Consider the following 14,690-nt stretch of genomic DNA (forward strand, 5'->3'; position numbering starts at 1 on the left):
AAGAAGAAGAAGAAGAAGAAGAAGAAGAAGAAGAAGAAGAAGAAGAGGTGGAGGAGGAGGAGGAGGAGGAGGAGGAGGAGTTGGATTTATATCCCACTTTTCTCTACCATAAAGAGGCTTACAATTCCTTCCCTTCCCCCTCCCCATAACAGATGCCATGAGAGTTAGGTGGGATAGAGAGAGTTCTCAGAGAACTGTGACTGGCCCAAGGGGATTCAGCAGGAATGTAGGAGGGTGGAACCAAATTTGGTTCACCAGATAAGACTCTACCGCTCATGTGGAGCAGTGGGGAATCAACCTCACTTATCCAGGTAAGAGTCCACCTCCTCTTTCTTTCTTTCTTTCTTTCTTTCTTTCTTTCTTTCTTTCTTTCTTTCTTTCTTTCTTTCTTTCTTTCTTTCTTTCTTTCTTTCTTTCTTTCTTTCTTTCCTCTTTCTTTCTTTCTTTCTTTCTTTCTTTCTTTCTTTCCTTATTTATTTATTTATTCATTTGTTTATTTATTTATCGGTTTATTAGTCACCTTCCCCTGGAAGGCTCAGGGCGATGTACAACATTATATATGGCGATAAAGGTCCGCCCCCCCAGAGCCCCCACTGGAGGCTGGGACGATGGAAAATATTTCAACCCGGCTGGCCAAATGCCTGGTGGAACAAGGCCAAATGCCTGGTGGAACAAGGCCAAATGCCTGGTGGAACAAAGCTCGACAAGTCTCGCAGGGCCTTGGTCTCACTAGGGAGCCTGCTCCACCAGAGGGGGGCCAGGATTGTAAAGGCCCTGGCCCTAGTGGAGGCCAACCAGACATATTTCGGGCCAGGGACCTCTAATAGGAACCCCTCCAAAGATTGCAGGGTCCTAGTGGGGCAATATGGGGAGATGCGGTCCTCAAGTATACAGGCCCGAGGCCGCTTATAGTCTTAAAGGTTAAAACCAGCACCTTGAACATGACATAATCACTAAACTGTGCACACAGACTTTGCACCCAATTTGTTACTGAGCTAGCTTGAATAGTTTCTGGAACCAAATTGGATGCAAGTTCTTAAAAACCGAAACGTATCTTAACGTCAAAATAAGTCTGACCATATTTTCCCTGCCCCCAAACTCACAAACACTTTTGATATGTTGGTGGTTTTCCAACCTCTCTCCAAAAGCTTTGATTTGCTGTAGGAGCACAGCCCTAATCCTTATTATATCTTCTACCACTTCTTTAGAAACAAACAAACAAATCATCTAGTTCTTAAATAATTCAGCAGCAGCATCTGTCAGGCCGATGAAGTCCAGCTAAACAAACAAGATTGAGAGAGGGAGGGAGGGAAACTCCTAACATGATGCCTCGACTGAAATTGTTCTAGACTCATTTTAACTTGAGGTTTCAAAGACGATGGGCAGCCTGTTCTAGAGGGGGGGTGGGGATCATTACACAGAACGACCTTACACACAACATCCCCCAGGCCCACCTTTTGACATTTGACGTTTCCTGACTATTCATCCATCTAGCTGTTACCAGTTGTACTTTCCAAACGTACTAGAGGGCTACAAGTCAAAAGCTGCTTTTTCTAACAAGCGACTGATTCCTCCGTTATGTACCTGTTCCTTCTCTTCCTCACAATCCTGTTCCCCTCCGGGCAGAAACAAAAGCTCACATCTTACTTTCATGCCCAAGAGGTCCTGGCTGACGCACAACCCTGAACCATTAGGTCACTCGAGGCTTAGCTTTCACACATCACATAAAAGGAAGCAAAAACCTGTATCCACACAATAGGTCACTGTATGGATTTTGGGGGTGAAGGTGGAGTCCCTTAGTGCGGGAGCTCAAAGTTGTCATTCCATTATTTATTTGGTGTATTTTTCATCTCACCTTCCCCCTAAGAAGCCGGAGCAACCAATGTTGCTCTTCCTGTCTCCCATTATATCCTCACAACAACTTTGAGGGGTAGGTTAGACAGAGAGAAACTGACTTGTCCAAGGTCACCCAGTGAATTTCATGGTGAGTGGCAATTTGAATCTAGATCCCCTGATTTCTAGTCCAGCAGGGTAACCACTATATTACACTGCCCATCCATTCCATCCCCCAGATCCTCTGAGATGCCTCCCAAGGAGGTCCTATTTTAACTGCTCATTTTCCTAAGCTTTTTATTTAGTCATCAGTGAATGCTTTCCCGTCATGTAATATTTTTCATTCATGCCTTTTTTGGATCAATGGTTTCAGTTCTTTGTTTTTTGCCATTGGTTACGTAGAGCTGCTGGCAAACGTGCACATGTGTAGTTTCTAAAGATATGTGGTTGGAGCCTACAACATGCATATGTTTGTGTCTATTTGTGCCATCAAGTCACGGCTGACTTATGGCAACGCTGTAGGATTTCAAGGCAAGAGATATTCAGAGGCGGTTTGCCATTGTCTGAGAACTGTGAGTGGCCCATGGTCACCCAGCAGGCTTCATGTAGAGGAGTGGGGAATCAAACCCAGCTCACCAGATTAGAATCCGCCACTCTTAGCCACTATGCCACACTGGCTCATTTAAAATGCACATAACACCAACTTACTGATGCCTGTAGACTGTTGAAAAAACAGATGGATTCTATGGAAATAATTCATTGCAAGGAAATGAGAGAATGGTATGAAAATTAAAAATCACCATGCTAGGGATAATAGATATAGATATTTTTGGATGAAATAGCAGAGAGATGAAATTTAAAAGTAATTCCAACTGGTATTCTCCTTCCCATGGGCCTTAGAACAGGAAGGTAGATAGAGGCATCTTCCTTCTCCCCATAGGTGAACCTGAAATAAGATTAGCTTCTCTTGACTGAACTAGCTCAGTTTCACCCTCAAGACCTGTGGAACATTTAGGTGCTCCCTTCCATGACTTCTAGATTGCTGTTCCAACCTTCTGGCCATCATCTCAGGCACTAAGTTCCAGTTGACAGCAGTATTACATCACCAAAACTATCATTAGGGGTGGTAGGCCAAACTGCCAACCAGAGGGAGGGTTGAGGGATGCCGGGAAGTACTGTTATAAAATGGCACCCGGGACCAGCAAGCTCTGGGCACCACCACCACCCCCCACGAAAAGCTGTGCCCTGGCCTGAATTCTCTCTCTCTCACACACACACACACCCGCATCTACTCTTAAGTTGCCTGCCCTCGAGTGTGAGGGAGGCGAGCAGGCAGCTGGCCGGCGGGTTGATGGGTGAGTAGCTGGTCTGCTTGTTTTCACCCACTGGCTACAACCACAACTTCACTTCGGCCTCAGCCCCTCAAGAGTTTCCAGGGAGAAAGAGAACAGCAACATTTCCCCTCCTTCCTTTCTAGGAGACATCCTAAATATAACCTGCCCGGGTCACTTGGCTCACAGCAATTAAGACTGCTAGAGGTCCTCTAGAACAGTGGCCCAACAGGAACTCCCCCAGCAGACTCAATGGCCAGTCCACTCCTTATAGCATTCGACTTGGATATGGGAATGCTATGTTCCCCCACCAGCTGTGGAACCAGTTACCCATTGGGGTTCGGCATTTAAGAAAGCCTTAAAGGCCCATTCATTCCTTTTGTGAATCATTGCTGATTTATGTAATCATCCGTTGAACCATTTCTTCCGAAAACCAATTCAAAACAGACCCACTGGTCCCTCTAGCTCAGTATGACCTACTCAGATGGGTGGCAACTCTCTCTCTCTCTCTAGAGTCTTAGCTATCAGCTGTCAGGGTCCTTCGGCATGGGGCCTGGGAGGTAATTGTGTGCAGTTCTGGAGGCCTCCCTTCATAAAGGATGCAGACAGAATAGAGAGGGTGCAGAGGAGAGTGACAAGGATAGTTAGGGGCCAGGAGAGCAAGCCCCATGAGGAAAGGCTGAGGGACCTGGGAATGTTTAGTTTGGAAAAGAGGAGGTGCAGCAAGGGGGAGGGCTGACTGCTCTCCAAGGCTGTCAATTAGAGGAGGGCAGGAAGTGGTTCCTGTTGGCAGCAGAAGGTAGGATCTGCAATAATGAGCAGAAAGCTACTGACTAGACAGGGGGGGAAATTACAGTAAGAGTAGTTCAGCAGTGGAATTAGCTACCTAGGGCAGTGGTGGCGAACCTTTGGCACTCCAGATGTTATGGACTACAATTCCCATCAGCCCCTGCCAGCACGGGCAATTGGCCATGCTGGCAGGGGCTGATGAAGTATGTCCTAACATCTGGAGTAAAATTACTTTCTGGGACCTAGTTGGACTTCTCTCTCTCTCTGGCAGTCTTCCAAGAGCAGGTGGGCTGATGAGACAAACACTTGTCAGGAATACTTTAGGCTGATCTTAGAAGAAGTTGGACTAGATGGGTGCACACTGTAATGGCCTGACCTTCCAGCCGGGTCTGAATGGGTCTGGCCCTCCTTCCTTATGCCGGAAGTGGAACCTCTCCACTGGCAAGAAATTATACTGGTGAAGAGGATTTGACGGGCGTTAGCTTGCGGGGTTTCCGTCGCGGCGGCCCCCGCAGAGGGGTCGGCGCAGAAGAGTGCAGACCCGCACAGAGCCGCCTCTTCTGCATCCCCCCCACTCACCTCGTGAATTGGTCTGGAGGGCTGCAGGGACCCGCCCATGCTGCCCTCCGACCTCCAACCTCAGCAGCCCTCCAGACCAATACTGGAGGACAAGGTGAGTGAGGGGGGACGGGAAAGCAGCATCTTTGGCACCGCGCAGATGGGAAGGTGGCGCTTTCAAAAAACCTCCCCCGGGAAGGGAGGTGGAAGGCAGCGCCCTCACACCGCTCGGGGCTGCACAGGACGGCACTGCTGCATTGCAGCAGCACTGCCTGTGCGAACAGCTCCCCAGGGATCGGTGTTTTTCTGTCCCTGGGCCGCTGTTTTTGGCCCCGTGTGGAAAGGGCCTATGCTTCTATTCAGGAAAGGGTTTGTCCCCACAAATGTCTTCCTGAGGTTCTTGACTTGGTAGTGCTGGGGAATGACCCTGGGATCTTCTGCACACAAAAGAGAAATATATTAACCACTAAAAGCCAATGAGGAGAGAAAACCGTATTATGTTATAGCCCAATTTCAGAAGCTAACCCAGGGTCAGTACTTAAAGGCCTCCAAGGAAAACTCTGCAGAGGGTGGCAATGGCTAGCCAGCTCTGCTTCTCATTTGTGTGGAAAGTCCCTTGTTGAGGTCACCAGAAGTTGGTTATGAAATAAACATATCCTCAATCAGACGAAATTAGAATCAAATGCCACCAAAAAGCCATATTAAAACAACACAACAAGCAATTAGTCCTGTAAATTTGGTGCCACTGAACAGACTCAATAAAACGATCCAAACTCCAAGAACAAGAGAAAACCCAATTCACAAAATATGATACAATCAACAGAATGCCTAAGCAAATAAAAAGTTTTTTTTTAAACTGGTGCCTAAAGCAGATTGGGGTTGCAATCTTGTGCATCCTTTCCTGCAAGCAAATCCCAACGAACTATTGGAAGTAAGAGCCAGTGGAACTGCTGAGCTGAGGCCACTCCAGAATCAAGGGGCCACTACAGAAAAGGCCTCTTCTCTGATCCCTGCCCACCTTGCTTCACAGGTTGGAGGGAATACAGGGTAAGTCCACTGATTCCAATTTGCCGACTACAGATCTGTTTCACTGCATGTTTGAACGGCATTATTCACAGTTATCCCTCCATAGTTTTACGACACTATCATAAACTTTTAAAGTGGAAAAGCGAGTCATAAATCCTCTAGCAAATAAATCAGACCTGTTTCCATTTTGTAGTGCATTTAAGTCATACTTAGATGCTGCCGCAAAGCAATATCTTATGGAAAGAATAAGCAGCAATGGAAGCAACCATACTGGAAAGAATAAGCAGCAATGGAAGCAACCATACTGTTCAGCTCCATGTCTTGGTTGAATACGTGGCTTGTAATCAAGGAGGACAATCTTGTTAAATGAAGTGGACACAACTTTCCCTGAATGCCTATGACCTGAAACAGAGAAACTAGAAATGGAAGATGGGAGAAACTCTGAAGAAGAATTAAAATGTAATAAATGTCAGACTCTCGAACGTGGAAATAACAGAGACTGTAGGAAAGTCCCAAAGTAGTTTATTCTAGGTCAGGGGTAGGGAACCTGCGGCTCTCCAGATGTTCAGGAACTACAATTCCCATCAGCCCCTACCAGCATGGCCAATTGGCCATGCTGACAGAGGCTGATGGGAATTGTAGTTCCTGAACATCTGGAGAGCCGCAGGTTCCCTACCCCTGTTCTAGGTGATGCGAAGAGTAACAATGTATAGCAGGATCTGAGCTACAGAGCTCAGATCCAGGACTTACATCTTTTAATCCCCTCATTTCGCCCCACACCAAATGTCCGTTACAGTTTCTACTACAAAGCTACAAAGGACCTGGGAACCTTTCACACCTCTTTGAGGATGGGCTGGCGCCAGGAGATTGCTAACAGTAGATTGCTAGGAAGGGAAGAGGGAATCAGGAAAACAATTGCAAGTCACACACAGCAAGACATAAAGATACTGACAGGCATGGTCCTGACATTAAGACACCTGCTTACACTCGCTTTGAAACCGCAGTATCACAGTGCTGGACATTGCTATAGGGCAGGGGTGTCAAACTCGTGGCCCTCCAGATGTTCATGAACTACAATTCCCATCAGTCCCTCCCAACATGAGCATTGGGTATACTGGCAAGGGCTGATGGGAATTGTAGTTCATGAACATCTGGAGGGCCGCAAGTTTGGCACCTGTGCTATAGAGAATTGAATTTGATTGACAAAGCCAACAAAACAGCGGTGAAAAAGGCAAACTCTATGCTGGGGATAATTAGGAAAGGAATTGAGAATAAAACTGCAAAGATTGTCATGCCCTTATATAAAGCCGTGGTGCGACCGCACTTGGAGTACTGTGTTCAGTTCTGGTCGCCACATCTCAAAAAGGATATCGAAGAGATAGAAAAAGTGCAGAGAAGGGCAACGAGGATGATTGAAGGATTGGAGCACCTTCCTTATGAGGAGAGGCTGCAGCGTTTGGGACTCTTTAGTTTGGAGAGGAGACGTCTGAGGGGGGATATGATTGAAGTCTATAAAATTATGCATGGGGTAGAAAATGTTGACAGAGAGAAATTTTTCTCTCTTTCTCACAATACTAGAAACAGGGGGCATTCATTGAAAATGCTGGGGGGAAGAATTAGGACTAATAAAAGGAAACACTTCTTCACGCAACGTGTGATTGGTGTTTGGAATATGCTGCCACAGGAGGTGGTGATGGCCACTAACCTGGATAGCTTTAAAAAGGGCTTGGACAGATTTATGGAGGAGAAGTCGATTTATGGCTACCAATCTTGATCCTCCTTGATCTCAGATTGCTAATGCCTTAGCAGACCAGGTGCTCAGGAGCAGCAGCAGCAGCAGGCCATTGCTTTCACCTCCTGCATGTGAGCTCCCAAAGGCACCTGGTGGGCCACTGCGAGTAGCAGAATGCTGGACTAGATGGACTCTGGTCTGATCCAGCAGGCTCGTTCTTATGTTCTTATGTTCTAGAGTTCCCTTGGCATGTTGTTGTTTTAGGGGCCTTCTTCTTGAACATCTCATCAAAGTGCTCTGTGTACAATGATCAAATGGCCTAAGATGGACATATCCTGAGCAACTCCCAGAAATACCCCATTTATCACCCCCACCCCCACCACCCCACATTAGACCCCACCAAGCACTTCAGGTCACAGGCAAAGAAGAAGCGAGCAAAACAAAGTGATTGCAGAGAAAAGAAGTTAAAAAGACACAGACACCCCCCCCCACACCAAATGAAACGCATGTCAAGAAAAGTAAACTGTTCATAGCCTGACGTAAGCCAGAGCAAACCTCAACTACAACATATTGAACTAGAGCAAATACTACCCCAACTTTTATCTACCCATCTTTCCAAAACGCAGTGGCCACATAGCCACATCCTCCAATATCCGAGTCCTTAATGTCCCAGATCGCGTTGATAAGAAATCTGTATCCTACGTTTCATCCATCGAACTCAAGACAGAATCCATAATCTTCCCAGGAGATTTCACATTGAGCTACTGACCCGACCTGGATTTTCACAGCTTTGATAAGCTCGCTGAATCACGTACCCTCCGACCCTGGGATTATGCCAAGTTGCAAAGGACACAAGACGCAATTTCACGACGGGGGTGGGGGAGAGGACACCTCAACAGGGCACAATTGTGATAAAAACAGGAATCTGCGTGGACAACCCATGGCTTTCTACTGCAAAGGGGCAAAATCAATTCTGGCAATTCCAGCCTCAGCATTTGACCCAGGAAAAAGCTCTTTCCTCTACAACAGACTCATGATTAACAGAGGATGCTTTTGCTATTCTAAGAATTAAAAGAGGCTGCTTTGTTTTTTATTCTTCTCCACTTTTGTATGTGAAGGAGAAGAACTATATTCTCCACTGCCTGCACAGAAAGAAGCGCTCTTTCCCTCTCTTGCAATCCAGGGAGGGGTGGGAAGGAGCATTTCTTTCCTAGGGCTGTTTCAAAAAGGCAGGCTGTGACTCTGGACCCTTTCCTTTCCCTCTCTCCGCGGTGCAGTTTTATTTCCACTGCATTTTCCAGACCCTGTGCAGATTCCATCCCGACAATGAGCCTTGCCAAAAGCCGCTCATCTCTCCATCAAACTTTGTGGCCACATAAAAAGAGTCTGGGGAAAGGGTTTACGGTGGAGAGATGCCCAGAGCCCCCCCATCTCACTCGGAAGGAAATAGATCAACTTACCTTTTCTGCATACTTGAACTTGACGTAAAACCAGCTTGACTTGATCATTGTCTTGCTCCGGGCTGTTGGATAATTGCAACAAAAAAAAAGGCACCGGGGAGATTTCTGCTGTGGTTGTAGGGGAAGGGGCTCTGGAGGATGAGGGGGAACGGTAAAAGAAGCACGGACGCAAAATGCAAAAAAGAAGGAGCAAAATATTACACTCTTTCAGGCTTATCCCTCTACAGCCTTCTTTCCCACCAGGCACGATCTTGCCTTGCCGGGGCTGCTCTCCGAATGCCTCGCTCCGTGCTCCTCTGCTGGCTTGGCTGACTGACAAGAGACTTCCACAAACAGACTTCAGCTGCCTTCATCACAAGTGGCACATGTCAGTAAATCCCAGAGACTGGCTTCAGACTTGGCAGGCTCCCAAGACCGTGACCTCCCTTGGCGGAATGAATAATGAATTCCATCGCTTCCCCCTCCAGACACAGATTAACACCTGGCTAAACATTATTCTGACAACGGGGATCGGCTGAGCAGCTTTCGCCTGGTCCGTTTGGAGAGTCCACTGCGATGGAGTTAACCCTTCACATTCTCCCCTCCCCCCCCAAACAAAACACTGGGAAGAGAGGAGGTCCTTGTGAAAGTCCTCCTCCTCCTCCACTGAAGAACGATTAGAGGCCTAAATATAGCAAAGAAACGATAAAGCTCCTTTGGTGGAAAGCAGCCATCTCATTTCCCCGATTCTACCACGGAATCATTTATATTCCTAAGGGAATATATCCCTCTCCCTCTTTTCATTTTCAGCGTTCTCATTTCTGGGCTGGGACAGCAACACGGCCCCTGCTTAAAGGGCTTTAGGAAAGTATCCCAAGGCATCACAACCCCACAGTAAATAATCCCTTATTGAACATCATGGTGATGGTAAATAGGAGGAGGGTATTTCAGCTTTCCTTCTACGATGTAGTCTCTCCTTCAGTGCTCTGCCCTCTAATTCCAAATGGGTTGTTTAATGGTGGCTTCCCAGGGCTGAGGAACGTAGCGTTATTATGGACAGTGGGAATTTCATTTCCAAAAATCACTTCTTTGTTAGATATAGGTATTGATTCCTCTTATTTTCTTCTTCCTCTTTTAAAAGAGGAATTTCTCTTCAATTTTTTTTTTTTGTAATTTTCACCTCCAGGCGCCCTTTTGTAATATCAGCCTTTGGAAGAGTTTTTTTGACTTTGCACCCCATGGGGTGGTGCTCTGAATAGGAGGACAGAAAGGGCTGGGAAAACCAAACCTGCCTTTGAGTTTCTACAGTGTGGAATTCTGAGATTTGCGGAACCTCCCTTCCCGCTACTCCTCTCGCCAAATTTCTCTTTTGATCAAAATAGAATCGATTCCAAACAGACTGCAATTTTTTGAAAGCGGCAAAAGAAACAGATTGTTGGATTTTGGGGAGGGGGCAGTGGTGGGATCCAAAAATTTTAATAACGGGTTCCGATGGTGGTGAGATTCAAACAGTGGGGCCGCCACACACACGCACCTCCAGTCCCTATTGGGCAGGGAGGTTGCTTTAGTAACCCCTTCTCAGCACTCAGAAAAAATTAGTAACCACTTCTAGAGAAGTGGTGAGAACTGGTTGGATCCCACCTCTGGGAGGGGGTGAAGGTAACATTGGGTCACTGCTGACCCATGGGGTGATGTTGGACCATTACAAATATTAAGAAACTACTGAAGAAGTTATGACAAAAACACTTATAACAATGCACAGAGCGTTCTAATATTTCTTTGATGAACCAGCAGACAGAAGTCCCACTGGAGCAGTGCCTACTAACAGCATTCCAGCTATAATAGGCGTTGGGAATCTGGACTCGAGCTTTAGCTACTGGTTTTGCATCTTATTATTTCAAGTTTGCTGAATGGATATACGTTAAAGGACTTCTAAAGAGGATTACAAGTTGCTATCAAGAGGACTCCCGGTTTGAAGGGAGATTCATGAGTGTTGGCTCCTGTTCAAAAGAAAAGAAAAGAGAGGTGAACCTCGGACCACACCAGTGATTTATGAGTTAGTTGTGCAGTTACCTGCTTGTATATATGTATTAAGGTGTATATAAGGCATGTTGATATTGTGATGATATTATTTGTAATAGTTGGTAAGAGCTTATAGCCATTTAACAAATAATATAAAGATTGATAAGGAACAATACTATCAGGATTATTTTTTAAAGGTGTATTGGCCAGGGAGTGCTTTGCGTTTCTGTTACTTGCTAGTTACATTGTTTAACTGTTGTGATGTTATATCACAACATTTACCAGGCAGGCTATCATTACGGGGTGGCTTCCCATTGGTTTCCCCGGTGGCCGACACTTTACCCCCAGCAAGCTGAGTACTCATTTTACCAACTTCAGAAGGATGGGGTCAGCCTTGAGCTGGCTACCTTAAAATGACTTACGTCGGGATTGAACTCAGGTTGTGAGCAAAGCTTGAACTGCAGTACCGCAGCTGACCACTCTGCGTCACAGGGCGAAAACTTCTCTTAACAATGCTAGATGCGTGAAGTGCTGGGCTCATGATGATGTTACCGGGCACTGGCAAAGGCCCATGACCCAACGCACTAGTCTCACTAATCAACTCCAGCAGCACGGCTCCTCCTCTTTAGTTATGCTCACATGCAACTTGGCAGTTCTGAGCAGCCTGTCCAAAAGTTCAATGAGCTGCTCAGGTGGGTCTGATTTTTTCAATTACCCCATTTTCTCACACAATAAGACGTTCTTGTCACTGTTGTTTCCCCCTTCCTCACTGGTTTGTCACTGTCGCTGCCTTGAATGGTTGAAAGAAGAACGTGCTGTAGAGTTGCAACTCACTCACAATGGTGACCCCACCCACAAGGCGCTCCAGACCGGAGATGCGCAGAGATGGTTTGCCATCGCCGTCATCCACAACAGCTGGGCTCTTCAGAACCAAAATACACGTTACAGTGGTCATGAGTTCAACCTGAAGCCATTGATGCAATTTTAGATGAAAATTCAAGAACTGTCATGAGGGCCTGATCCTGACCTTGTTCATGTCCTTAAAAAGATCCAGTGGGAAAAAGATCTTCCAGTACTGCAATGGCCACAGGAACTTTTAAATAGCTCTAAAGCAGCATCAATGGCCAAACGTTGGACATGTGGCCAACGTAACATAATTTGGCCCATAGCCTAAATGCATATGCTTTTACACAAGTGTGCTAAACACACAAGATTGAGACCAAGGGTCTCCAACCTATAACCCTCTAGATCATAGGTGTCAAACTCAGGACCTCCAGGTGTTCATGGACTATGATTCCCATCAGCCCATGCCAGCAGGGCCAAATTCACCGTGGCTTCATGCTAGCAGTGGGCTGTTGGGAATATTAGCGTCCATGGAATTCCATCTGAGGAAACCTGGAAGTTTTATTACCTATGCTCTAGATGTTCATGGACTATGATTCCCATCAGACCCTGCCAGCATGACCAACAGGCAGATCTGATGGGAACATGTGGATGGCCATCGGTCAGGGACCCCTGATCTAGGCACTCCTCGCTCTAAGTTTACTAGTTCTCTGCTGCAACAACCACCTCCCCCCCCCCCCCGTAAGTTTGCCACCATTCTCACCATCAAAGCAGGCAAAAATGGGGGGAATGGCATCAGGACATTGCATCAGCAACACTAGAAATTTATCCAGTCTCTATGTTCTTTACCATAGAAATGGGGGAAATCCTAGAACATCAGACAATCGCTCGGCCTCCCCGTGTTTGGCCTTCAAAAACCCCTAAGACTGGCTGGCCTATTCTACTCCACTCTGAGATTTAACTTCTAGACCAGGGGTAGGGAACCTGCGGCTCTCCAGATGTTCAGGAACTACAATTCCCATCAGCCCCTACCAGCATGGCCAATTGGCCATGCTGACAGGCTGATGGGAATTGTAGTTCCTGAACATCTGGAGAGCCGCAGGTTCCCTACCCCTGTTCTAGACATTCAGGGGAGGCAAGTCAACTCTCACGAACAACAATTCTGAGGATCATTTTGAAAAAGGCTGTCTGAAACCAACTTACATTGGGATTGAACTCAGGTTGTGAGCAGGTTGCCCCAAAGGCAAAATTAGATTGGGGATCAAATAAATAGTTGTTGCCCTTTCTGAATGGGGATGATGGGGCAGGGGTACATGTCAGAGCACTGATGTAATTGGTGTTCAGGGGATCATCAAAATCTAACCGACAGCTACCTGACAGGTAACACCTGACACAGCCTCATTCTGGGATTGATTGGCAATGGACTGTGATAGGCCAGTAAACCAGATATAAGGCTGCAGAGCATTGAGGACTATATGACACTCCGCTTCTGGCTTGGCTCTCGGCGAAGCTAATTTGTTCATATCAGCTATACCGCAACTTATCAAACGTAGGACCGCTTCTGTGAAGCTGAGCTGCTGTGTGCATCTGACTTCCTACTGTGTTCCAATATATTGTGCTACTCTGCTATAGGGGATTTACCCCATACCTTCTCAGTACATGTACTACAGCGACACGCTGTCTGCTCCTAGGAAGCATCACAGCTCAATTCTCAATGTGGCATTTGTTTTCATGACTTTCAGAAGAACACAGTTGTTTGTTTCAAAGCATCCCATGTCAGCATTTTGCCTGAAAATCTGTTTGTGTGTTTTCCCCTTAATGCAGCTATTGTCTACTCTGAAAAGTGGCTGTCACACAATAGCCTGGCTTCAGTGAGATAAATCACTGCCGCTTGTTCAAGTGGTTGGCGTAGCGCACACCAAAGGCAGGCAAACTAAAAATGTCAGGGATGCGACCATCTATCAAGCCTGTGAAACCGAAGCAGCGCCGGAACGGTGGAGTTCTCGGCGCGAATTTCATGCCAACTGAGAAGATATAAGTGGGGTGGTGGATGTTCCTCCTCCTTTCAGATAACCATCAGGAAATTATGGAGGGTGGAGTAGGGATTTGAGGACGCCCCCCACACCGCAAAACGTCGTCTCTGGCCGCAGATTAGGTGAAAAGGTGGCACCAATAAGACAGGAGGGAAGGGCTCCTTCAGCTCTTATACCTGCTCATCACACCTGTTGGGGATAAATGAAACAAAGAACATTCGAGAGAACTGATTGTCCATGGAGCTCAGCAAACGGTGTGATTTTTACATGGTGACTGGCTTGGATCTGCTCCAGGCACCGTGAGATCGTGAGGACTCTAATATGGAGAACCACGTCTTGCCCCTCAGTCCCTGCCATGAGTTAGATTCGCATCTGGTAAACTGGATTTGTTTTCCTGCTTGTACACATGAAGCCTGCCAGATGACCCCATTGGGCTAGTCACAGTTCTTCAGAACTCTCTCAGCCCCACCTACCTCACAAAGTGTTTGTTGCGGGGAGAGAAGGGAAGGAGTTTATAACTCCAAACTCCTCCTCCTCCTCCTTCCTCCAAAGGATGAACCAGAGAGAATCAGTGGCCAGGGGGAGCTCTCAGAAGCTCTGCTCTGCCCTCCCCATCTTCTCTCCCGCTCCAGACATATGGCTCAATAATTAAAATATTCCCATGTTTGCAATACATCCAAGTATACCCTCCAACTTTTCTCTGAGGATAACAGGTGTGCATAGGTGACTAAGTGCCCATCATCATATGAAGTTCCCTATCAACTGGGCAGGGCTTTACTCCATCTGCTCTTTGCTGCCTTCGTTTGCTCTTCAGCAGCCTACCCTGCATTGATTTACAAAACCAGGATGGTCATTATTTATGATATGCAAGATGGGGTGCCAATAGCTGAATGGCAGTTTGAATAGCAAGCAGTCTTAGTGTTCATATGCATGAACACAAGCCCTTAAAGATAGAGCTGTGAGGTTGAGCCTAGCAACCAGAGGAAGGATTGGGGAAAAGGACATGGGGGGTGGGGGTGGCACAGAGAGATCAGCTGCATTCCTACATTACTTCCAGTAATGTAGGGTAGCTCTAAGAATCAGC

At 46.7% G+C, this 14,690-nt stretch overlaps 1 protein-coding gene across 7 annotated transcripts in view; it reads right to left on the reverse strand.

The window, feature by feature from the left end:
* AUTS2 (activator of transcription and developmental regulator AUTS2) overlaps nucleotides 1–14,690 on the reverse strand; it is an 821,199-nt gene that overhangs the window by 573,198 nt on the left and 233,311 nt on the right. The window contains exon 1 of one of the 7 annotated variants that reach the window (XM_048519001.1): nucleotides 8,730–9,342. The exons of the other annotated variants lie outside the window; for them this stretch is intronic. Within the exon in view, the coding sequence (XP_048374958.1) occupies nucleotides 8,730–8,777 (48 nt within the window). The 5' untranslated portion in view covers nucleotides 8,778–9,342. Of the gene's footprint in view, nucleotides 1–8,729; nucleotides 9,343–14,690 lie in introns of those variants that run through there. 7 annotated transcript variants of the gene reach the window in all.

This window comes from Sphaerodactylus townsendi, linkage group LG16, assembly GCF_021028975.2.
Source record: "Sphaerodactylus townsendi isolate TG3544 linkage group LG16, MPM_Stown_v2.3, whole genome shotgun sequence".
NCBI classification, from domain to species: Eukaryota; Metazoa; Chordata; class Lepidosauria; order Squamata; family Sphaerodactylidae; genus Sphaerodactylus; species Sphaerodactylus townsendi.